General features: G+C 41.9%; 1 protein-coding gene across 7 annotated transcripts in view; it reads right to left on the minus strand.

Moving 5' to 3' along the window:
* Positions 1 to 26,961, minus strand: part of Kcnma1 (potassium calcium-activated channel subfamily M alpha 1) — a 756,236-nt gene that overhangs the window by 24,239 nt on the left and 705,036 nt on the right. For all 7 annotated transcript variants that reach the window (XM_004624076.2, XM_004624075.2, XM_004624064.2 and 4 more), the window contains 2 exons: positions 16,487 to 16,600; positions 11,072 to 11,202 (listed from right to left, as the gene is read on the minus strand). In XM_004624076.2, the coding sequence (XP_004624133.1) occupies positions 11,072 to 11,202; positions 16,487 to 16,600 (245 nt within the window). The remainder of the gene's footprint in view (positions 1 to 11,071; positions 11,203 to 16,486; positions 16,601 to 26,961) is intronic.

The raw sequence follows: 26,961 nt of genomic DNA on the forward strand, positions 1-26,961 counted from the left end.
TCTCTCTCTCTCTCTCTCTCTCTCTCTCTCTCTCTCTCTCATCTCTATCCCTATACCTGTCTGAATTTCTGTCCATGAGGTGAGCTGTTCTCACCCACTCCACTGCATGCTACTACAATGGCCATCTTGCCACCAGTTCAAAGCAGCACAACAACACATCAACACATCATGGTCTGACAACTGTCAACTAAATCCATCTCTCTTTTTTATTTTAAAGAGAATAAAAAAATACAACATATCAGAACATGATAGGAGATAGTGAGGTTAAGCTCAACTGCCTATGTTATAGGGTAATAATATCATTAAGCTTCTCTTCTGGAGGGTTAACAACAGACCAAAAAATAGAGAACAAGAAGGGCTAAAAGGACAGCCAACATTTTGGCCCTAGCCTTTCAAGGTCAGTGAGGACTCAGGACATAAGCAAACCTGTACTGTAACTCAGTGGTGTCCCAAATTTTCTGATCAAGGAGATTATAGTACCACAGATGAAAGTGATCAATGATGTATAATGCACCTAAGGAGAGTCACCTAGACAGAAAACATTCTCTCAGGCTTTCACAGAGAGCAAATTGGTCCAGCAATGGCCGTGACTCATCCACATGGCTGACATTGACAAGGGATCTACAAACTGTGGTACAGGATTTCAGGGTAAATCCTGAGGGGATTTGACTGACCTTGCCAGACACAAAGTTACATTTCTTGTTATATAGGTCTTGCTTTACCTTAGTTTTAGCCATCCAGCAGAAAAGTATAAAAATGAGGAATAAAAGGTAAAGCCATATTAATATTCTGAGCTGTACAAGGCTCAAGTCAACAACTTCTGACATTGCCAGTCCTTCAAATAACCCACTACTATTATGGACTCCTGGACTATATTGGATTATTTTGCTGAATTCATGCACCTACAATATTTAAATGGCAATGGAATACCCATCTCTGACAAAACTAAACAAAAAAGGGGATATAAATGAAGGACCATTTTGCATATGTATATACAAAATAGGATAGATATGCAGCTACTTTCTTTTAATTCAATGAGAAGAAAGATTTCTACTAATATTGTTTGGACAAGATATCATGCCTGCATCTTATATTATGAATAGCCACTAAAAAGACAAAAATATGCAATGTATTAATTATTTTAACTGTCCTACTAACCTGTTTTAAAATTGTCTCTTTGCTATTTGTTTCTCAATATATATATATATATTTTTTCGGAACCGGGGATTGAACTCAGGCCGTTGCACTTGCCAGGGAAGCGCTTATTCCACTGAGCCATCTCCCCGGCCCCAATATAATTTTTTAAAAAACAAAAAATAAGCCCTTATATTTGTAATGCAATTAATAATTGCTTAAACTGCCTTCTGCTTTCAGTTTTAATAAAACTCACTTATTACTTAAGGGAAAAAAAAACATGATAGGAAATTAATGTTGGTTGTTATACTGCATATTGTTATCTCAAAGTAGTTGTACAGATTACCAGATATAAGCATGCACAATTGATCAAACATCAATTGCCAGGCCGGGGAGATGGCTCAGTAGAATAAGCACTTGCCTAGCAAGCACTAAGGGCCTGAGTTCAATCCCCAGTTCCACAAAAATAAATAAATAAATAAATAAATAAAATAAAATAATTTTTAAAAGAATCATTTTGGGGGCCAGGGAGATAGCTCAGTAGAATAAGCACTTGCCTGGCAAGTGCAATGGCCTGAGTTTAATCCCCAGTTCCACAAACAAACAAACAAAAAAAAATCAATTGTCTCAATAAAATTAATTAAAAAAAATCAATTGCACTACAAGTCAGTAGTACAATTATCTTAGATACCTTGTGTATAAACACATATCTTTTCTCCCCTTCTTCTCTCATTTTCTCCATCCCAGTTGTTCTTTCCCTTTGAGTAGTTTCTTTCCCTTTAACAATAGCTATTGTACCTTTCAGTTTGTATTTACTCTTGCAGGTTCTTACACTAGGGAAACAATATGATCTTTACACACACAAGTCTGATTTATTACACTTATGAATACAGTCTCTAGTTGCATCCATTTACTTATAAAAGCCTTGAGTTTATCTGTCTTTATAGATGAGTAATACTCTATTGTATAAAATACCGCATCTTTTTTTATCCATTCCTCAGGTGATGGGCATTTAGGTTGTCTCCAAGACTTAGCTATGACAAATTGTCCTGCTGTAAACATAGGAGCACATATATGGCTGTGTTATGTTTTCAGTTCTTCAGGGAAAATAACTACAGATGGAATAGCTATGTTGAATGGGACTTTTTTTTTTCTTCTTCCCATTTATGTATTTGGTATATGGTCTCACTATGCAGCTCGGACTCCTAGTGATCCTCCTGGTTTTTAGCCTCCCCAGCGCTGGGATTACAGGCAAGCACCACCAGGCCCAAACTCGAATGCCTGCTCAGTACACCCCGGGGGGTTGGGGCTGGAGTGGCATGAAGGACCTGGGATCAAATCCTGGTTCCTGCGCTTGCCAAAGCAGGCACTTCATCTGCTGAGCTATCTCACTGGGCCTCTTTGATTGGGACTTGTAATCCTACTTTTCTGAGGAATTTTCACACGGATTTCCACAGTAGTTGTACAAGTTTACACTCATACTAATGGTGGAGAAGGGGTCCAGGTTCCCTGCAGTCATGCCAGCATTTTTGATTGGTTGATTTCTTAATAATTGCCATTCTTTCTGCAATGAGATGGAATTTAAGTGCTGTTTTAATTTGTATCTCTCGAATGACCAATGATGGTGAACTTTTTTATATATTTACTTGTCATTTGTATTCTTCATCTGAGAAGCATATATTCATCTCAGATGCCCATTTTTGGATTGGGTCTTTGAATTTTGGGGGCCTGAATTTTAAAAAATTCTTTATATGTTCTAGATAGAAGTCCTTTGTATGAGGGAAAATAGGCTGAAATTTTTTCCCAATTCATGGGTTTTCTTTTTTACTGTGTTGTTGATTTCTTTTGATGTACAAAATCCTTTCAATAGGATGAGATTCCAGTTGTTAATTCTTTGAAGTATTTTCCATGAAGTTTGGTTTTTGTTCATGAACTCTACCTACCCCTATAACTTCAAGATTTCTACCTACTGTCTCTTCCAGTAAATTTAGTGTTCTTTTTTTAATATTTAGATCTTTGATCCATTTTGACTTTAGTTTAGTGCATGGTGATAGATATGGGTCTAGTTTTAGTATTTGGCATATGGAAAATGTTTAGTTTTTCCAGTATCATTTATTGAAGAGGCTATCTTTCTTTCAGTGCTCATGTTTGGCCCTTTTGTCAAAGACAGGATGGCTGAGTGTGCTTATAGTTCTGTCTGCATCTTCCAGTCTGTTCCATTGAGCCTCAGGTCTGCTTTTTTGTACCAGTACCATGGTGATTTTATCACAGCAGCTTTATAGTATAATTTCAAGTCAGGGGTTGTGGTGCCTCCTGCCTTGCCTTTTCTACCCAGGATTGCTTTTTCTATTCTAGGTCTCTTCTGTATATAGATGGATTTTAGGAATGTTTTCTCTAGCTCTGTGAGGTGCACTAACGGTATTTTGATTGGGATTGCATTAAATCCACATAATAGTTTTGGGAATGTGTAAAACCATCTCTTTATAAATTGATTATTCCAAGTGTCTGTTATAGTGATAGAAAGCTGACTAAGATATAGGTGCAGCTATAACAAACTTTTTTAAACTTACAAACCTCAACATACAATTAACTGATTCTGGTGTATCTATAGAATAGAATCTCATTAAGTCCCTCAGAGGTTTTGCAAAGCACGGTACCGAAGAACACAACTTGATGAAATGCTCTTGACAAAATATTAAGTGAAAAAGAAAGAACCAAGACATAAATCGATATACATATTCCATACTCATAGTCCATATTTATGCATCCATCTGAAAGGAATATACCAAAATATCAACCATGCTTCTCTGTGGTGCTGAGACTATGGGTCACTTAAATATTCTTTCTATATTCATTTGATTCCAATTTTTTCACAATGAACAGCATAGCTTTGATAATGAAAGTGTAACGACACTTAAATTCTCCATTGAATAAGTCTAGAAGCAACCCGCATGGCACTGTTTTGTCAAATCTTTAGAATTCGACTGGAACACATTTGTCTTTCTGTGCTGAAAGGAGTTGCTCTGAAGCAGCATTGTCTTTTTGATCAGTCAGTCACTGATATTTATTGAGCACCGACTAATATTTGAAACTTGTTTTGGCCTTGCAATTTTGCACAATTCAAAGAGTGACTCACTTGCAAAACTGGCCATCCATGTGTACAGTGTGAGAATTTGACTCAGGGTTTTACAGGTGCCAAAAGAACTCTGCTGGCAACTCTGAGCTCAATTCCTTGCTCTTTGAGCTGGTACTGTAGCCCAGATGGCTCTCCTGGAATCTTTCATGCAGGTATCAAGGAGCAAGGCTGTGATCAGCAAATTAATTGCATGTTCTACAGTTACAGACACCAATGATGCATTTCTCTCATAAAACACTCTTTTCCTTTTGTATTTGTGTTCGGTTTTGTTTTTGTCAATCTTGGGACTGGACTCCAGGCCTTGCAAAATGTTAAGTGAGGGCTCTACCACTCAGCCCCTCCTGCTCCACCCTGCTGGGATGCTCCAACTTGGAGATGCACGATTCTTTGAGCACCACATACAGGCACATATCATGGTCTCTGCGGCCTGAATAATTTGGTGGAAAGATGATGCCTTCCTGAGAACCATCTGGAGGGAGTCATACATTGGGCAGCATCGACTTCCTTTGTGACTAAAGCAGACCACGTCACAGACAGTCAAGAGTCTGGGCCTAAGCGCTGCTCCTGGGCTGTGTGCAAAGCAAGTGGTTACTTCTGCATCAGGAGCCAAGTCAGGGTTTGGGACCTCGAGTGCCAGTTATGGAAAGTTATCTCTATGGCAGGTGTGCTGCCTGGGAAGTCTCTCTCCAAGCCACCTAACTCAGGTGGCACATATCTTTTCTAGGTTAACTGAAGTGCAACAGTAGAAGAGAAATGAAATTCAAAAGAGAGGAATGTGGGGGTGTGGTCCTGTGCCCTTCAACCTTTTGTGCCTCCAGATATGGCCATGCCTCCTCATAGACCATGTCCATGATGTCTGGGCAGGGCTGCAGGTCTTCTGGCCCTGGCAGGACTAGTCTCCAGCGACCCTAGTCAGCGGCTATTCCTGGGTCACATGGGTGCTGGGGGAGATACCTGATTTGAGAGTCCCATTCAATGCCTGCAACCCAGGCTGCCATGTCATATAAGAAATACAGAGTCCTTCTCCACTGCCAAGGTCAGTTTCCACACCTGGCCAGGAAAGTCTTTTCTTCTAAGCAGGCCAATAAGAAGCACCAGTTAGGAGTGCAGACCTCCAAGTCCAGCTGGTATGGTTCTCAATCCTTCTCTTGCTATTCAACAGCTATGACAGTGGGAAAGTTACCTGATTTTCTATGCCTCAGACTCCTGATCCACATAACAAAGACGAAACGCCACCACGCACACGTGACACAATCACATACAGATTAGAGCTAAATGAGAGAATCCACCCCCCCCCACAACGTTGCCACATAATATTAAGTGGCAGTCTGTAGAAAGAGCAGTCAATTGGCAACACAATCGATTTAGGAAATGTCTCTTGCTGTGTCCTCATGTACTCAGCTTTAACAGAGCTGGCTCAGACACAGGTGTGGTCTCCTCGGCCTCTAGTGTAGGATGACTCTCAGGCCCTGTCCAGAGACACAGGAAACTGGGCAAGGCTGGGACATGGACCGAAGACTCGTGGCAGGAAAACCTGAGCCCACAGCGCCACCTAGCCCGCTCCATGCCTTCCCTCCGCACGTGCATTGCCACCACACTGGCGCATCTTCCTCTTTCTATTTTTTTGAAGTATAATTACCGGAGCTTATGTTTCACAGTTAATGCTGTCAAGCCTTTTAAACTAATTGGTCTTTTATAGAAAATTTAACTGAAAATTAACACATCTTTTAATAACATTGCCTTAACTTTAATGGCACTCTGCCTTTCGTTTATAATTGCTCTAAAATTGTCATTTTCCATGTCATAGCTGCCATTTTTTATATTTGCTAGTTTTCATGGTGTGGGTTTTTATTTTTAGTGTTTTTCTTTCATGAGGGATGAGAACGATTGGATATTTTCCTTCTGATCCTATGCCTAATATGGCAAAGAGATATGCCCTTGAGTCCAGCAGAGCATCCACATTTGCCGCGTGGACACGGCCACCAACGCTCAGCACAGCCAGGACACTGCCAGCTCCTTGTGAGCAGGAGAGATGGATGCTCCCGAGTGCAGCGGAAGGAGCAGGGCCACAGCTAGCTTTCCTTATGTCCTTATGTCTCCGAAATTGTACGACTGGCTCAGCTTGTCCTGACAAAGCACTGTTTGCTCCACGTGCCCATCTAGGGCTTGGACCTAGTGAAAGCACAGCTTAGACATTAAATCAGGTGGATCTATTGTCCAGATGGGCACATCTTCTAGTGACCAGCATACGCCCATCCACTTCTGATAAGACCAGACCAGATCTCTACTATTAGAGATGAGGACGTAGAAACATTTCTCCAGGATATTCCTGCTTTATCTACCCATCTCGGCCCCAAATCTTGTCACTGTAAGATGTGCATATGTGTGCATACGTGGGTGTTACAAAGGAAGGCCATGAGTGCACTTGTGTAGATAACAAGTCTATGTAGTTACACAAAGATCCTCCCTGTATCTTTGTCCTCTCCAATTACCCTAAAGCTATCAAGGGTCGCTACTACATCCTTATTTGATGGTTGGACACAGCTGAGCCCCACACTGTGGAAAAGACCTGTGAGGACTGCTGGTCAACCAGGCCTAATTTATGGCCTGATGTAAAATAGTCCAAACTAGCTTATGTTCTTCAATCCATTTTCCTCATGTGACATTATTCATGTATTTCCTTACATAATTACTGTCTCTAACCCAGCTCACTAACAGGCAAGGCTAGTTCACAGGAGAGCAGGGTCTTCTTTATGATGAATGTGCAGCACGGGGAACAGTGCCTGGCCTTCAATAAGTGCCCAATAAATGAATAAGCTAAGAGCAATCACCACAACAAACACACGGAGAGCTAGTTGTGGGCTAAGAAGTACCCTGATTGCTTTACAGCCTTAACCACTGACTCATCTTGCAATCCTACGGGATAAGGACTGATTATCAGCCCCGTTCTAAAGATGAGCCAGGAAACTGGGCACTAGGCTCTGCATCCAAGCAGGCTGGCTCTTGGGCTCACATTTTCTCTCCAGCATATCCTGATGGGACATACATTGGGATTGTTCTTGGGAAGAAGGAGTAGCTGGGTGGGAAACAAATCGGAATACTCAGATGCGGGTTTTAGGCCCAAACACAGACAGGCTTCATATAGGAGCAGGGTGGGGGTGCAAGCGAGCAGCGAGCTGGGAACATCTTGACAAGCGCATTTCTAGGTTGCGACTGTCTTCTTGGAGGCAGGTACTCACAAGCATAATCACTCTCTCCTTCGTATCCTGGGCTTCTGCCATTGATTTGCAGTTTGAAGCCACAAGGCCATGTCTGTAACATCCCTGTCTGTTCCAGGAATGCCTCTGATGAATCCAAACATTATTATCTTAACAAATGAAGCAGTAAGCAGCAGGAGTTGAGTTATGAAGGACAATATGCAGAGAATGTTTAGACACATGATTAAATGGCAATTTGGGGAGGAGTGCTAGAGAGAGGAGGTCGTCGGCATCGAAAGAGATTTGTGTGCGGCTGTTGTGATGGTGCTTGTGAGCAGATGCCTGCGCCGGAAGCTCACCTCCGGCTCCTGCTGCGCAGAGGAGCCTCATTTTCTCGCGTGATGTTCCTGCCAGCCTTTTTAGCTCCTTCGAGCTACTGCCTGGGTAATTGATCTTATTCATAAATCAGAGTTGAAGTAGAATTCTAAGAAGTCAAGGTAATACTCTATCAAAAAGGTCTGGAGCCAGTTGGGTCTGGAGAAATAGTCCTGAATGAAACCCTCACTGTGGAACTCGTGCATCCCAGACGGTTGAAAATAGGGTCTCGAATGGGTTGAGAGGCATCTTGATTACAGCTTTGGAAAGTCACGTCCTCAGACCATTTTTGCTTTAATATGTAAACTATGTTTATCCACAGTGTTGGCCAACAGATTAGATCACATGGGTAAAGGGCCTCATACACCTCAGGACACTCAATAAATGCTGTTGGCGCTGATCAACACAATGACGGGTACTAGATTCCTGACATCTTTCCCCCCCAAAAAAGCTAGGATGGAGACAGATGCTCCTTTCAGACTATTAACCACCCTGTCCCACACACCTGTTTTTGTGTTTCAAAAAATATATATAAATTGACTTTTAAAAATTATTATTACTTCTGGCCAATTCATTTTGATTTCCTGTCTGAGTATCCGAGAACTAACTCCTTAGTGATGCTCTACACAGACATACGGGCAACCCGACCCCAGCTGTGCCCCCACCTCCACACCACGGGCCCACACCTCTCTTTGGTGATGAAGAAGTTCTCTGTTGCTTCCTTGAAAGTGGGCTAGTTTCATGGGTATTCAACCTCAGTAGGTACCTAAGGTCTATGCTGAGAAATAGCCCCACTTGGCTTAATGCTTTGCTGTCACCCTTTTGATATTAATAATTTATAAATAAAATAGCCTTCCAAAATATACAGCTGGTCCTTTTTGGAATACATCACGTATGTGATATGTACACATACAAATAATTGAATAAATATATTTTTTAAAAATGCTAACGGTATTCTCTAATTCTGGGGAAAAAATCTACAATAAGCAGCTTAATCATTTCTTAGCAAGAACAGTCTTCCACAATCTCTCTAATGAGATCAGATTTAAAATGACATTTTTAAAGAGATGAATTACAAAAAAGTCTGTTTGAAGCTGGATTTAGAGACTACGAGGTTTATTGCAGGGAAACTGGCACTCCGTAAGCGTGTTCCGTATCTTCTGTTATCCCCCCCTGGCCCGATCCAGGCCTGAGCCCAAGCTGAGCCCAACACCATCAGCAGGTAGAAAGGCGACCCAGCGAGTGCCGGCCCATCAGGCCAGGAGTGTGCCACAGCACACCAGGAGAGTCGTTCCAGAGACCTTTTTTTTTTTTTTTTTTTTTTTTTTCTTATTGGCTTTAAGCACTGGCATGGTGTGAAGCCCATCAACCTTGATTCAGATGAATGCTATTTCATAATTACTTTTAAATCCATAATTCTGATTTTTAACTAAAATGTTTGCAGTCGGGCCGTGTTCAGGAATACAGAATAGCTAAAATGACTCAGTAAAAGCTCTGTTCTTTCTTTCTTCAAATAAAGGTCCTTCAGGGATTAGTTTTAATGAATAGATGAGAATAATGCATAATTAGCATATCAGTTGTTTAACACCTTCAAGAGAATAACCTTCTTAAGCAGTTTCAGAAAAGTATGTGTATAAAACCTCTCTGAGTTATGTTTATGGTTTTAATGTGTTCAATAAAACTCTTTTACGTGGATTCTCCAAAGGTCAGTTCTTATCCAGGCTATTTCTGCATTTTCACAAATTGTGAATTGGAAAACTCCTGAATAAAGAGGATTTTCTGTATAGTAAATAAAGATGCTCAGTGGGAATACTTCACAACATACAGGCTACGACCCATTCTACATGTCTGCTTTTCACTTCTGCAGTAGAAGATGGTTCCATTGAGCTAAGATTCATTTTTTTAAATTGTTATTTGGCTTTTGGTTGCAACAATGAGAAAACAAAAACCTTGATTCCTTGATCCATATGAAGCTATTAAAAAAAGCAAGAGCTGGTTTGATTTTCTGGCCAGGCTGCCCTCAAGCCTCCACCATTATGCTAAATCCCTTCTCCACAACAGAGAACTGGCTGGGTCTCTCCCCTTGCCTGTTACTCGCCTGAGCACTCCTGCCTCGGTGATAGACAAGGACTTAGGGGTTCCATGCTGCCCTTTCTACCTTCTGCTCATATTCAGTCTATTCCCACATCTTATCAATTTCACCAGTAAGTACTACTCAAATCCATCCATCTCTACCCTAGTCCAAGATATGGTGACGCATACAGACTTCCTGCAGTCATCCCGCCCGTCCAGGTCACCGCTCACAGACCAGCGAAGGCAATCCCCTTATAATGCACACCTGATTTGACCACTCTCCAACTTTAAGCCTTCCTTCCTCCTCACTGATGCATAGAAAAAGATAAAAACCATGAAAAAGATCTGGTGGTCCTACTGAGCTCACTTGACTAGTACTTCCTGTCCCTTTCTTCCTGTGATCCACCTCATATGCTCTATCTGCCTTTTTTGAGATAATTTCCCCACAGCCTCTCTCCCAAGCTCTGACTTGCTTCCTTTCTCCTGCAGAGAATACTCCTCCCCACAAAATCTCCCCTCTGCATGGTGCAGATGTTAACATTAACTACTTCCCTGGAGACTCTTTCTCTGACCCTCCAAACCTGGTCATCGCCTTCTTGCCCTCCTTACACCATCAGGATTTTATAAGCAAATGCTTGCTCATTTGTGGGACCATCTGGTGACTGCTGACACACTCATCAAAATCAAAGACTTCACGGCATTTTGTTGTCCTCCTGTAGGAGGCAACTTTTTCCTCTTTGAGACACAAGAGGAGACACGCACAACTAAAAGGAGAGGTTTAATCCTGCTCATGGTTTGGGAAGATCCAGTCCATGGCCACCCAGCTCCAAGATTGGTTAGTCATGGAGGAAGGGTGTGGTAGAAACAAAGCTTAATTCACAGAAGCCAGAAGGCAGTTAGAGGATAGTCCACAGAGGAAAGGTCCAAGCATTACACAACACAAACCAAGATCAAGGTTCCATAGCCCACCCAGACACATTCAGAAATGTGCTTTACTAGTTCCCTGGGTCGTTCTTAAGCAGATTACACTGGAACAATTAAGATGAACACTCATGCCACTCTAGCTCCAATTTTAGCCAGTGCCTCTTACTTCAGAGGTGATCTACTGGCGTAGACTCTGCCCACTAAGGGGGCTGGAGGGGGCTGGATCACTCACCGCACTCATGAGTGAGTCCAGGACGCTGACGGCAAATGCGGTCCCACATGCGAAGGGCTGAGTGAGGTACAGTTCTGTGTCAGGGTCATCATCATCGTCTTGGTCCAAAAACTGAACATTGGTATCATTCACTAAAAAAACCATAAAATTAAAATTAGCCCCAAAGACCCCACAGAGGCAAGAAAGCCACAGAAAGACCAGATAACTGGTTTAGAAACATTGAAGTCACTACAAAGGCAATAAAAGCATGGGGAAGGTGCTGATGGGTCTTTGGACTGGGGGCTGCGGGGGGGGGGGCAGCAGGACTCAACGGACTGCTCCTGTGGGACTATTCAAACTTCTGAGATCTGGAGAATAATGCTGTCGAGCAGGCTGCCCCCACGGCAGGCTGCTGAAGGACGAGTGGACAGCAATGGCCAGTTCTTTGGTACAGTTTTAGAATCATCACCGAAAAACACTCTGGAGCAGTTTGGTAGCCATGTCCTTTGAGAAATGGGCATATTTCAATGACAAGTAGCCATGCTGGGATGGTAGACTGAGCCACAAAGAAAAGGAAGCAACGTAGAGGAGAGAGCAATGGACAGAAGCACAGTGAGGGTGTTGCAAGGTGTGCCCCTTGGGGATGACCCGCAGCCTGCCCGGCATACGGCCTGGTGTCCCTGCACCCTAACCCACTGGCTGGACACTCAGAGACCTCCAACAGTGATGGAGCCCTCTTTGTCTCCTGCCACGTACTGACAAAGACTTCCTGCATTGCGAGCTGCAAGGTTACACCCCCGTTCCTCCTTTCCTTTCTAAACAGCTCAATCTTTCTCTGCTTCTTCTGCTTAAGCAGATGCAGCCCTGGATGCTGTATTTCACTTCCATCCAAGGATTCCTCAAGGACTCCTCTGCGCACACATGCAGACTGATTAGTTGTGTCACTCAGATGTCTTTAACTTATTAAAAATTAAATGACAAATTAATTTCCATTCCCATCTTGGCTTCAGAAATTACCACTTTTGCAGAGCAAGTAATGGGGGAAGTAGGGGGAGGGCAGTGCAAAGAGGGGTACTTGTGATTTCGGGAATAATTATCATGCTTTTAGAAAGAGAACAGATGAGATTTCCTTTCTCTGATTCCTTTTGAAATGTATCAGCTGCTAATTCGCTTTCTTGGGGTTATTGTTTTAATTTTTTACAGTAAGTTTCTTGACAAGTTTTTTGAAAAAAAAACTTTTGTTTGTTTATTGTATGAGGCAGAATAAATGATCATACAATAAAAGGCTAAGCGTGGAATTATTTTTACATGACACCCACTTTTTTCACTCCAGGAAGACTCTCACGTGGGAATTCTTTGCTCTGTCTTCCCAGAGTACATTGTGTTGGGTCCTCATTGTTTCAGCAGCTTGTGAGCTGCAAGCTAGGGGAAGGAAGTCCAAAGTCCAGGCTTTGATGGCTGGGCTTTTTGATTCAAGACTCTACTACCAGTCTTCTCGAGCAAAGCATTTTCTGATCCTAACCCTAGGTTCCCTCTCACTAAAATGGGAATTTTAAGGCAGCTCCCTCATGAGTTGTGTCACTCAGATGTCTTTAACTTATTTAAAGGCCTGGTGAGTCTGGCTCAGTGTACGGATCATGCTGTGCACTAGACAGACGGAGGCTATTACCATGATACCTTCCTCACGTTAAATGCCTATGAATCTATCTCATTATGGAAATGCCCAGCTTCCCTCTGCCTCTCTCAAAAACACTAATTGTTTGCTTATAAATCCTTCAAATGATAGTTTTTCCTCACTTTCTTCTGTTTGTCCTATTAAATTGAATACAGTCTGGATGAAAGAGGCATCCATACGTATTTTTAATTAGTCCCAAATGTGTCTTCAAACATAGTGAACTACAACCTTACTTGATGATTCAAACAAACTATAGCGTCCTATTGTAATAAGTAGCTGCATCTCAACAAACCACAAGTGATGAACTGATCCATCCAGACAAATACGACCTGTCACCAATCAGAGTGACTTGGCGCTTTTCTTCTGTTTCCTCCACTACTTCCTTTTCACTAACTACTATGACCTGCCCATTCTGAACCATTTTTGGCTTCAGTAGTGCTCCATTCTAGAGCCACAAATGGAGCCAGTGAAGATTTCAGATGAGATTCAACTTAATTTTGACTTTTAACAATTTATGTTGTGTTAGTGTTTCTGTTTTGTTCATCAAAAAGTGTAAGCTGGCGACTGTGTGCAATGTGTGTGTAATGGTTATTAATCATGTAATCATGAGCACGCCAAAGGGAGCAACATCTGTCACCTCTTTTCAAGAGATGGGGAAGGGATGGTCTCATAACTGAGAGGCAAAGTGGCTCCCACTAGGAGAAAAGACTCCAGATCTTCAATGACAAGGAAGGAGGATCATTGGAGAAGAACTCCAAGGCTCTCGTCAAGGTTCAGTGACAATCTTATAATCACTGTTCTGGGATTCCTCAGAAAGAGAACAGCCAACGTTACTGAAGGCCTCTTTCATAAAGCAGTGATTATGTGAGCTCTAACACAGGATGAAAACACCGCCCCAAGTTGCATGTGGCTGACCATAACTGGGAAAAAGGAGTCAAATAGCTTTAAACAACTTCTTTCCTCTGAAACTTTTAGCAATCTTTGCCACGGTAACATGGATTGCAAGTCTCCAGGTAGATGAAGACTAGAATATACTATATAAGGGTCTTTTAATCTTTATATTTGGGGAGGTTGAGACAGGGTCTTGCTGTATGGTTCAGGCTGGTGTTGAACTCGCCATGTAGCCTAGGCTGGCCTTGAACTAGTGGCAATCCTTTTGTTTCAGGCTCTTAGTGCTGGGATGACAGGAGTACGCCATGACAGCTGGCCATATTATATAGTTTAACAGTTTGTTTGGTCTTGGCTGTTTTTTCAAGGTCCTTTTGCTGGCCAGGTATAATATAAGGCACATCTCAGAACAGGCAGGTAAAGAGTAAATATTTGTGGTAGGTGATATGGTAAAAGTTCTTACAGAATGGTTACTAGAGAAATAGGGAGCCAGGCACAAGATAAGAGTAGTACGTGCCCAGAGAGGCTTGGAGAACACAAGAAATCTCAAGAGTGCGAAACGTAAGGAGAGCCAGTTATGCTTACTGAACACTTGAACTGTTGCCTTTGATTTGGGGCAGTGAGCTTTTTCTTTCCTCTCACACTAATCACCACACAGGGTTTCCTAATTACTGAGAACATGAATTCCAAGTAGAAAAAAAAAATCCTTGGCACAGATGTTTTGAAGGCTGCTGTTAGATTTCAGGATGGAAATGTTTGGCTGAATTTCTCACCAGTGGTCTGGTCCACATGAGCTCCCTGAGTCTCCACAGCCCTGTGGTTCTGACAAGACCAATCTCAAAGCCCAGGCTTCCAGCCAACCACACTAAACATGAGAAAGATACCTCTCCTATGGCTAGGCGCAGAAAACAGTGCAACCCTCTTGACCTGAGTGAATCTGCACTGATAAATAGCCATGTCTACAGTAATGCAATGCTGAACGGTGGGCAATTTATTCCTTAGTTTCTGGACACCTCATGAGCAAGATCTGTGTGTTAAAAGCCTGCTCTCTTATTTTGAAATATACTTTTGGGCCAAGAAAATGGAGTGTTCATTTCATTTCTCAGTCATTCAAAGGCAGGTGCCTCCTGCCTCTCCAGTGACTCCTGTGGCAAGCTGCACTTTCACTGTCTCTATTTAGAAGATCAATGCCCAGCCCAGAGACTTGCTGCTGATGGGTGCCCTTCATGGAGTTATTAACCAAGTCATGGGCAACCATGGAAGGGTCTGACAAATGCAGTCATGACCAGAGGCCTTTATCTTGTAGACGAATCCACTGTGAACCTCCCAGAGAGGACTCTGGGTCAGGGAGGTGGGGTCAGAGTGCAGGACTATGGACTTTGTCTGCTGCACCCTTCTGGAAATCTGGCTTTAGTAAGAAAGGGTCCCCTAGGAACAAAGTGCTTTTATGGCTTCAGAACCAGAGCTTCTGAGAAAGGGCCTAGGAGGGGGAAAGAAACGCAAATAAAGTCAGTATAAAGCAAAATAAACAGCTGGAGGGAAGGTACCGTCTTAGGTTTCTTATCTTAAAATTTTTATATTTCTCCTTTGACTTCCTCTGAGAGCTATGAAGACATGTCAGTCAAACTGACAGTATGTTGGAAGAAGAATATAGGGAGAAGGCGGGGGATCAGGGGCACGCATGGAAAAAAAAAGGTTTGGGCCACAGAAAATGAATTAGAGCAAAGATGCTTTGGAAACAGCTGCCAGGTCAGATGGGTGTGATCAAAGGTTTACTGATGCTGTGTGGGGGAAAAAAATCATTAAGAAAGGCCAGAACAAGACAGTCGATTCCAACCAGAGCCACAAATAAAACACATTCAAAGCAGTGCCATGGGGTAGCCTTTCTGTTACAGCCAGTGAAATAAACAAGCCAATGATAGCTGGAAACACCAAGAACAGAACAAAAGGAGATACTGATGTCAAGGAAAACAGTGCTTCTTACCCAGTTCAGTTATCATTAGAATGTGCGTCCCACTGTTTTTTTCCTGATTGACAGATACCAAAGGTAACTTGCCCGGTTTAGCTAATTGGGATATGGCATTTAAGGGTTGGGGAGAGGGATTGGAGGAAAGTACAGAAAAAGAAAACAGTGAGGGAATAACAGGAAACAATTCTAAAGTTTAGACACCCAGGACCATAGGAAATTTGTATTAGTCTTGGGGAAAGAACACCATTGTTTTGTAAATTCACAAAGAGTAGCGAGGTGTGACATGGACAGGACTGAATTCCCATTGGCCCAATCCCAGAAATTGGATTCCCATTGGCCAATGGTTATGGAACTCATAAACCCATCACTTTTTGGAGCAGAGTTGCCATTGGCTGAAAATGGCTTTTGACTGAGAAGTTCAAAGAGAATGGGCTAAATGCAAAGTCATTCCACATTAGACCAATGCGTTGAACAGTTCTCAGAGTGGGGTTGGAGTAGTCCTGGGGTTTTGCATATTAGCAGGGGGCTTAGATCATAGGAGCAGGCCAAAGAACACTCAGGAGGTGCTCCCATGAAAAGACACCAGACAGAACCCAGGATCTAAGCTGTTGCTTTCCTTCCCCTTTCCCAAGTATATGTCCTACTTTCAAAGCCATCATCTCATGCTCCTTTGGAACAATGCCCAGCCTTAAGGAAACTGTCTATTCATCCCAGAGGAAAGATAGATCAGTTTTTCCTTCAGGTGATCTGTCCTGTTACTCATGTCCATCTGCAACTTCCCCAAACCAACCCCACTAGGGCCAAGGAGATCAAAAGGACTGAGGCACAGGCCAATCTCTCATATCCTGCATGGTCTGGAGGAGAAAGAAAAATTCCACCCTGTAGAAGTGACAGTGACTCCTACCTAGTTCAGTGATGATGGGGATGTTCACCCCAGTCGTGATGGATGGTTGGCGTATCATCCCATGCACTGGGCTGTTATCTGGAGAGGATCTATCCATCCCTGGAGGTGTGAAACCTAGTGGGAAAGCAAGAGAGGAGGGAGAAAATTAGAGAAGTGAGTAATTTGGAAATAAGAGTATAGTCCACACAAATGCAACAAAACAAAGTCACACATTATTTATAGATTAACAATTCACATTTCCAAGATAAAGTCTAGATAGACAGACAGACAGACAGATATCATATATATATATGACAGGCAGAACAATGAGTATCAGTTCTGGGCAGGTATTTGACTCGCTGTTTTTCTCTTCCCAAGCCACGCCAACTGTGAGAACACTGGCTACTGTGGACACGAAGCCTGAACAGAGGCCCCAGCCATTACCCACATCCATGCAACAGCTGCCAACCTTGAAGTCAGTGGGATTTGTGGTGGTCGCTGCTCTATAACCTAACCTCTCCTAGCTGCTACCTTGAACCCACTAATCACTGATCCTCTTGCCAACGAGTGGACTGCAAAATTGGGTGCTGGCTAGTGGAATGGGGATGAACTCTCCTTAGGGCCTTTTAGGGATTCTTGCCTTCTCTTTAAAAAAAAAAAAGGAGGGCACTTAGGAAGCAATTCTTGTACCCCTCTGGTTACTGCTTTATGCATGATTGTTTACGGTATGTAACGCAGACCTGTGGCAGCCATATTGCAAGCAAAATAAACACGCCTGAGAACAAAATCCCCCTGACAATATTGGTTGAACTGAGTAATAGAAAGAACTGCCCTGGAGTTTCTTAGGAAAACACCCTGGAACAACCCTATGATAGGATTCTTATATAAGAGGTTTTATAAATGAATTCTAAATTGACAAATGAATAATAAATTGATAAATGAATAATAAACATGCGCATTGCACACAATATAACACTTATACACATACAAAATATAATATTTTTGTTTAAGCCAAATTGAAAAGGGATTTCCTTTACTTGCTGCTCACATCCTCTTGACTGATGTGTATACTGCTAACTTAGATTGACTCCTTTGAAAATCTTGTGCTCAACAGAGACAGAGGGTGCCCCTGTGGACACAAGGATGCTGAAACGTGGACTGCTTGGCTCGGGATCTTGCACTCTGGGCTTCTTTGGGTCTCAGGAACCAAGCCCTCATTACCTATTAGTATGAGGTGGACCCCTCACAGCTTCAGGCTCAATAAGAAGGAGAAATTATCCCAGCTAAGCCTGGTAGGTGCTTCTTTGTAGAGATGCAGACTCCTCCGATGCTTGCTTGCCAAGTACATTTATTGGGTGGAAATTAACTTTTCCAAATGAGGCATAGGGCTAGGGGACTGGAACCACAGACCCCATGTGGGCCGGGAGGCTCTATTTGCTCCCCCACCAGGGAGCACGGGCTGTGCTTAGTCACTTTGGTGTCTCTTCTCTGTCCTCAGTGAGTTGCTACTTGCACTTATCAGGGTATTGGGGGGCCTATCACTGCTAGGCTTTCTTGGACAACATTCTAAGTTGATAATGTGACCAGATTTCTGATGTACTCCCCAGGAATGTGCTAAGATTGGGCCAAATCTGACATTTGGGCTGTGTGTGAATCCGAAACAAAATGGCAAGTGTTCAGTAATTGCCTGTTGCTTGGGAGGTGTACAATGCATGAAATGCCAGAGAAATATAAAAGAGTTTATTTTCTTCTCTCTTGTGTATATATTTCATATTAAGTGCTATAATTTTAAGAACAAAGTTTTTCTTATTATTGATTCCCTGATTGCACTCAATTTTATTCTTCCTACTAACATACTCTGAACAACATAAGTCATTTTGAATGACATAATAGTATCCATCTTCCTAAGCTTTGGAAGGTGTGTTTTTTGGCCAACCACGTAACCATGAGCACACGTTGTAAATGCCGGCTGTTTCCCTCCCCTCAAACAGTGAAGGGGGAAACTAAACTGTTTTCATCAGAAGTTTCACTCAAAGGCATGAAAAACTGCAGGTGACAGCTGTGCAGATTCAGTGGATGTGACGTTTGTGAATTTCTTCGACTTGACAAGTAAACACCTTAAATCGGTAACGCTATATGCATAATACATAGCCTGTATTTTGACATCCATCATCAAATGCTGACTTGAGAAAATACAGGTTTGTGCGCCAAGGAATAGCACCCCAAAAGCAGGGAGAAATGCAGGTCACACCATATTAGGAAAACCGTATTCATTACAGAACCAGCAACAAGATACAACATCCTTTTATTTTATCTTATTTAAAGATTCCATTTTCAGCTGTGAAAAGACTCAATTCCTTTGCATGAAACCTTCATTTAGAAATGACATGCTTGCTTCATAGGCCTCCTTCATTTTGTTTTCATATTCCATTTTCCTTTTCAGTCACCAAACTTGGTTCCATTACTATTTGCAACTGGTGAACTATGATGACAGCCCAAACACACTCCTTCTTGGAAGGTCTGGCTCCTTCCCTCACAAGACTCCAGAACAGGAGTCCTTGGGTGGCAAAACTCTTCAGCAATCATAATACTTCTTCTTATTTGGCTACTTCTAAAGAAAAATTCAAGGAAAAAAAGACTTATGTTTTCCCCTAGGGTAGGGTTGTATTCAAGACAAGTGAAAATTTATTATCAGCATTTTTTTCCTTAGGGTTGCTGATATGAGAAAACTATGGTCTAAGATGTTAGGCTGACCTGGATTCCCTAAGTGACCTTGGAAAGAAGAGAAACCTAGAGGCTTTCCTTTGAGGGATGAGGCAACCTGGCCTTGGATGCCCAGACAGGGCATCTTCACTCCTCAGAGTTAAGGCAGGGACAGGAGTAGGTCTCGAAGGTACTGACTGTCTCCTTCCCAACCTTTCCTGATGGCAGCAGAAGCTACACTCCTGGTTGTTCAAGGGCAAGCAGAAGCACCAGAACAACAAACATCTAGGATTTGGAGGCAGATTTATTCGCATCGATGAGCAGTGATCAGGGTCATCGCCAAATATCAGGCCCTGATCTCTGGTGGTCTGCAGCTCATATGGGTTAAGCAAGCGAGACGTACAGAGGCAGAATGGCTTGTCAACTGGGGATTGGTTTACAGAATATACATGCCAGTGACAAACTATGCATCACAGTGAATAGCTGTTTCTAAGAGACAGAAGCAACTGGAACTGGAACAGAAACTATCACCTGGACAACTAAGAAACTGAAGTACAGTGGCCGGGGAGGGACATTTTTTGTTACAGTTGCATTCTGAATCTCCATGTGAGCACAATGGCATGGGACTGTCCCTCAAGGATCTACAGCTATGCAACAGTCACACCAAAGCACATATGTTTTGGCTCCCTTTACTAGTTAGACTAACAATCAGGCAACTAGTTTTAGAAATATTTTCTTATTTTGCCAAAAGAGTATTTGCATTAGATAAGTAGAATAAGAAGTCCTCAATCAGGAAAAGACTCAAGCTTAGTTCATGTACAGCCCAAGATCTTGCCAAAATGGTCCCCATCCCTATTACTCTCTGTTGAGCATGGCCATGGGAGGCAAATGTTGAGATAAAAATGACTCCCAAAGACCACCTCACCTCCTGGAACTGAAGGTTTTTCCCATTCCAGTCTTTAGTAGCAGATGTGATAGGCATTATCTATCTATTCATTTCTATCAGGCGCAAGTGCGCTGACCTGTACTGTCTCAAGATCTCATTCCATACGTCCTATGGAACTTTAGGCCAGAAGCTGGGCTTTCTGTGTCTTCAAGCTTCCAGAGTGTCTACAAATGCCCGGCATATAAAGAAGAAAGAATGGAATAGTTCAGAGTATGACCTCGAAGTCAGATTTCTTGAGTCCACATTCTGGCTCTTTCATTTCTTAGCCACCTAATTCTAACCATCGCTCCTGCCTCTTCATTCATAAACCAAAATTATCTCCTATGGAGGAGCAGCTGCAAGGCTAACAAGAAATGTATAATGGCCAGTATGATGCAAGCACTTAAAAACTCTGGCTGCCAATGTAAATGTTTTAAGCACACAACAATTATTTGTGGATAGTTACAGCACCCATTACCACCCCCTTATCCATGGATAAAGAAGATTTGATAGACATTTTTTTTTACACATACACACAAAAAATCTGGGAAAATTAACCTGAGGGCAAAACACATATGTTTTGGCAGAAATAAACACATCAGTCCTGGAATAAAAATTCAATCCAAATTATCTAGGGAAGGAAAAACCTGAATATGGGGAGGAGTGGGATGTTCCTTAAGTATTTGGAAAGCTACTGGCCAGTCTTCATGAAGAAAGATTCTTAATTCCTTATAATAGCTGCAGAATATATCTGAAGCCTTCTATTTTCTAGATTTATTTCCTACCTCTTTTAATTAATTGAAGATACATTTTCTTAGTTTGGTTGGGGGGGGTCTCTTTTTCAGTGTTTGTGTTCTTAACCACAGACAATGCTGTTGTTTTCAGCTGAACCAATCAGCAAAGGCTGACATTCTTTTCATGCTACTGGTTAGTCTAGAGGTTGGCAACTTAAACTTCAACATGAGAAGTAAGGGTAAGAAAAATTAACCTGAGGAAAGGTTAGTGGTACATTGAAGGAAAGGTTCAGACAGTGGTACTTTGATTAGAATGGCTTGGAATTAAAAAATGCATCGCAAACACTTGGCCTATCCTGAGAAGTGCTAGGAGACAAGACAGGGACAGAGATCACCAAGGTTTCTTTTTATATTAATCATGTTAGATATTTCATGTATGCACACACCATACGGTGACGAGTAGAGCAATGGCTCAAACAAGCTCTCCTAGGGGGGAAGGCTCGAAAGAGGCCCCAGGATAATGGAGATCTAAGTACAGTTGAAAATGATAAAGGCTTGCTGTCATGGAAAGCACAGCAAAGGTATGGATGCTCTAGAGCTAGACTGATTAGCATAATTGAAAATGAAGAATTAGTACTAAGACAGAACCTCAAGGAAAAACATTATAGTCAACATGTATTGAGTGCTTACTACATATTGAATTTTGTACATGTGATAACTTTAGTGGTCCAAAACATCCTAAGTGGATATTACTACTCTGTAGATGAAGGAACCGAAGAACAGAGGCGGCCTCTTGCACAGGGGCACAGAGCTAGTTACCAGATCTCAGAGCTGAACCCAACCAAACTAGCTCCAAACCACCTCTAAAACACCACCCGTACTGCTGTGTGCTGTGTGCCAGACTACGCTCAAGATTTTCATAGGCCGTCTCACTCACTCCTCATAATAACGCTGTACATGGAGCCACCATCAATATTTCCCTTTTGAAGAAAAGGAACATAAGATACAGAACAATCAAGTAGCTTTCTCAAGCAAAGGCAGTTAGTTAGATTGCAGACAGGGGAGCCGCAGCCAAGCAGGTGGACTGAGAGCTCAGAGCTAACTATACACCTCACCTGCTCTAGGCCCTCTCTGTATGACACTCTCTCTTTTTTTCAGGAAGGAAAGAAGTTTGAGGCCCAACCCAGCCTTACTTTTTATTGTTTTCACTTTTAAACAATAGCAGACAACAACTGGGACCCATTGTAGTTAGGCTTAACTCACTTTAGTACGGCAGCATGCACAACTCAGTACATATAATAAATGCTTTATTACAGTACTTTTCCATGGGGGAAACATAAAGTACTTTCTAAATCTTCACTAGTTAAATCCCCAAGCCTTTTCAGGGAGAGAGGGAGATGGAAATTCTTATCAATCATCTCCCCTATACTAGGTGGAGAAATGAAAGTAAGTGCTTCCCCCCACCCCTAGATTTAACATAAAGGAATTGGTTCAAATGGTGAGCCAAATTATCTTTTATTGTGTGCATATAAATGATGGTTAGAAATCCATATGCTATGTAAAACTAGGGAAATAAATTAGGCCCAGTCATCCAGGTTTGCTGAGACAGGTATTCAATATGAAGTTGTAAAAGGGAAAGATCACCGTTAAAAATGATCTATACAGACATGTTAAAATCAAGAGAAACATCTTATATTACATCATCTAGGAGATGAATTAAATTTCCTGTTAATGCCATGGGAAAAAAAATCCCAAAGCCAAATGTCAGATGAAGTGAAGATCAATAAAAAATATTTTGATAAGTAAATGCAACAATGCTATTTAACACATGATTGGCAACTGCTGAAACATAAATTATCCAAATTTCCCATTGCTGCTTATGGGAAAATTATGCAGATTAGAACTTGATTAGGCTTATATCATGAGACTCAATTTGGACTTTTAATCTATTAAGCTCCAATAAATGAGGCTTCTGAATAGCTCCCCTGAGCAACTACAGTAATAGCCACAGCAGTCATTTCTGCAGTATGTATTCCAACAAATTCTTCAGCAGCCCCGGGAAAGAGCACTCCATGGATAGTAGCACAACTGCTTTCTAGCTTAGACAGGAATATCCAAGCACAGGGGGTTGTTTGGGGATAGAGTCTTAGAAAAGATACAGGAAGAAGCTGGTTAAAGGACAGAAAACCTTAGTTTAACCTTGCAATACTTTTTTCAAAGCTGGGTGCAAGGGCATCCCATAAAGTTGGAGTCCAGGGTCAGGAAGACCAGGCAGCTGAACATATTTACTGAATAAGTAAGCCAGCATTTACCAAAGTGACAGGTTCTCCTGACACTGCCCAAGGCTACTTCAACTGACCACTTTCCTCAGATGCTGGCTGGAGGTCACGGCTGAGGAGGAAAGGGAGACTTCTGCTAGGCTTCGGCTGTGGCTATCTGCTTTATTCTGAGAAACTCCTGAGGTTGGTAGCAGGCTGGAGCATCCCGGAGCAGAGACAGAGGTTGGGAATAATATAAATAGATAATTCTCAATTCCATGAGACTTAAACCACAGTTATCCAATGATGACTCTTTTACCAATAATTCTATGCTGAAGATGCAAGAATTTAGAAATATTTTTTTCCTATTTTATTTTAGAGAGAATAGACAACAGTAAAAATGATACAGAATTTAAAAACAAGTTGACAGGAAATTAACAATGGTTATTATGTTGCATATTGTTATTTTCTTTCTTTCTTTCTTTCTTTCTTTCTTTCTTTCTTTCTTTCTTTCTTTCTTTTTTTGGCAGAACCGGGGATTGAACTCAGACCCTTGTGCTTGCCAGGGAAGCGCTTATTCTACTGAGCCATCTCCCCAGCCCGCAAATTGTTATTTTCAAAGCAGTTGCTAGGATTACCAGATACAGGCATGTAAAACTGATCAAACAACATAAACACTAACTGTTCTTTTCAGTAAACTGATAGAAATTGGGTCCTACCTCACAGATTTGGAAATCTTTTCATCATCTCACCCATTTCATTGATGAAGAAACTGAGGCTCAGGGAGAAGTTATCGGCCCCAAGATCATGAACCAGTTAGTAGCTGGACTAGGATGATTAGTATCTGTTGCTATCTGTTCTCTTTCAACCCATTCATACACAGGGTCGATTCTACATGGGGGATGGGGGGGAAAGCAATACTGTCCCCACTCTGGGCACAGGAGTGGCAACATGAATGGGAGTCTAGCTTCAGAAGACCATCAACCTGACCTCATCATGATGGATCTGTCCACCTCGAACCAGGACCAATCCAACATTCCTCTGGGACCTTAAGTAGATGTTGAAAAAGTGTGACTGCAAAGCTAGAAGGCTTATCAGTGGGGCGTGATGATTTCTACTTTGCCAGGAAGGGAAAGAATCAAAACAGGACAAATTAATCCAGAGGTGAAGGGAATGAGGCAAAAGTCCGACTTTGTGGAAGTCTCTGGACCTGAATGTGCCTACAGCCAGAAGCACCCTAGTCATATGACTTTCATTATACATACGGCTTTTTGATTAGGATTTCTATCACTTTCACTCAAAACCCTCCTCTAGGAGAGTAATTGAGAAATTTCTTTTCTTGGTGCAACATTTTGGGCCTGACCCACAACAAAACAAATGAAGCCAAGGGAGCAAAAATTCACTACCACTGCTGGCCCACTAAACCTTGAAAGATATATTCAGCATCTAGACAAATCTCAAACGTATGAAACAAGTATGTCTCCAAGAGTCACATCTCGAAGGAGACAGTCTACTTCTCTAACTTTAAAGAACTTACAGTCTAATTTTTGCATCTCAGGTTGGTTAATGGATGGAAGAAACAAAGGAAGTAAAGAGGAAAACAACAAAGAGAGTCACAACTTCAACAGAACTAAGACTACGGATTTCTTGGAAAAGAAACCCAGCATTCATTTGGGTTCACGTCTTCATCTGTCTAAGAGCTTACGGTATCCCTATGTGTTTTTCACAATTTCTCAAATGACTTTTACTTCCCCAATTCATCTTGCAACATAAAAATAAGACATACTTTGTCCACATGTGACATACTCTGTCCCAGATGACTTAAAATTTTACTTACACTTTCTCTCAAGTTATATCATTTCTAACAATATTTAAACATACACCCACAATTTCCTTACATTAATGACTTGGCAATAATAATTTTCATTCATCATTATTAAGTAACAAACTAAAAACAAAATGAATGACAAATTTTAGAAAATAGATTGCATTAAGTACATGTCCTAAAATTTCAGGAAAACATTTAATGACATAGAAAAATGATGTATGATCCATTTTTGAAGGTAAAGCATTCATATCTTTGGAAATAGGACTAATATGTCAACTTTCTTATGTTTGATTGATAATATAAAGAAAGCATATTTTTCTTCTGTGAGTTTCTAAATTTTCTAAAGTAAATATTCTTTGTATAATAAGAAACAGCTTAAAATTAATAAAAGAAAACTTGAAACCTCAAAACCTTCTCTGATCTGTAAGCGCTGAGAGCTGCTGGTGACGTGGTAGGTGTGTATGGCTTATGGTTCTGGAGGAGGCCAAAAGGTCATTTTTATGGACTGGGGTCCTTAGAAAGGATCTGAGCAAGTCAGGATGACAGGGAGAAAAGGCTTCGGATGCAACAAGGCACAGTGAGAGCTTTCAGGGTTCTGGGCTCTCCACTGTCTCAACCTCCGATCACTCTAGAAGAGCCCCTCAGAGCAGAGGCCACGCAGTGCACGTGTCCAGCCCTAAGCAGCTGTCAGGAGTCCATGAAAAGTCACAAATCCCCAAGCACAGTGGCAGGAAGGAGCAGTCAGAGCTGGCATCCAGGACAGAAAGAGGCCAGGCACCCGCTGACTCTCACCTGCTCCTGCTGAGCCTACCCACTTCTGCTGGTCTCCTCCCTTGGTCCCCAGTTCCTGCACCTCTATCACCTCTTGCGGGAGCCTGCTTTGCCCACATCTCTCCCTGCAGTTAGCATCTTCATATCACTGCCTTCCTCGGCACTCTTCCATTCCTTTTACATGTGGCTAGTCCCTCACTACTTACTACCTACTAATGTTTAACTGCTTTTAAGCGTCTTTCATTTTTTTTTCTTGATCTTCATATACCTATTGAATTTCTCTTTTCATTAGGTCAGTGACTAAGCCAGACACTGTTTTATTATTTACTTTTAATTCCTATTCTGAGACACACACACACACACACACACACACACACACACCCTTGCTGCCACCAAAGAAATGACAAAGGGCATTTTGCCACTCAATAAGGATCTCCTCTTTCATGCTGGATCACATTTCCAGTAAACCAAAGGTTTGCTATGCCAGGGAATATGCAGACGTATACATTGCAAGACAGTGATATGAGGTGGATGCCAATAAAATACTCAGAAATGCCCCTTGTGCAGCCAAGAGTATATGCCATTTTGTTTCCATTACATCAATTTTTTTTTCTCCTTGTTTTGTGGGCATTAATCAAAGAAATGCAAAGAGCTCATTAAAGTGATAGATTGACTGAAAACGTAACCACCTTTTCATTATAAACAGTTCCTTTATGCTCGCAGTGCGATGGGCTTTGCTTTTCAGCATTTGTCATGTAGTTCAAATGTCCCTTTCCATTTAAAACACCAAATGGCTAATGGTCCCCAGTTGTTTGGTTTAGTCTGAACCAACAGCCAGCATAGAAAAACCCTGAGCCACAAAATTACAAGGAAACTAAAACATCCATATCTTAAGAACACAGAAAATTAAGTAGCTGCAAAAGATGGATTTGCCAAGTGATCCAAGGCACTGCCATGTGGTTCAGGAAAAGCAGAATCCCATCGCTGACGACTTCCAGCCCGCTGTCTCTGAATGGTCCTGGAAACAGAATGCCTGGCTCGGGAGAGTGCCCCGGCTTCCAGACATCTGACTGTCTTCTTTAAAGAAGTGCTTTGAGCCAGGCATGTACCACCCAGCACTTTGAGAGACTGAAGCAGGAGAATCACAAGATTGAACTCCAGCTTGAGTAACTTAACAACTTAGCCAGACCCTGTCTCACAATTTTCAAAAAGGAAGCTGAAGTTGTAGCTTGGGGGAAAGCCCCCAAGTTCAATCCCCAGTATCACAAAAAAAAAAA

This window comes from Octodon degus, unplaced genomic scaffold (genome assembly GCF_000260255.1).
Source record: "Octodon degus isolate 3935 unplaced genomic scaffold, OctDeg1.0 scaffold00005, whole genome shotgun sequence".
Lineage (NCBI taxonomy): Eukaryota > Metazoa > Chordata > Mammalia > Rodentia > Octodontidae > Octodon > Octodon degus.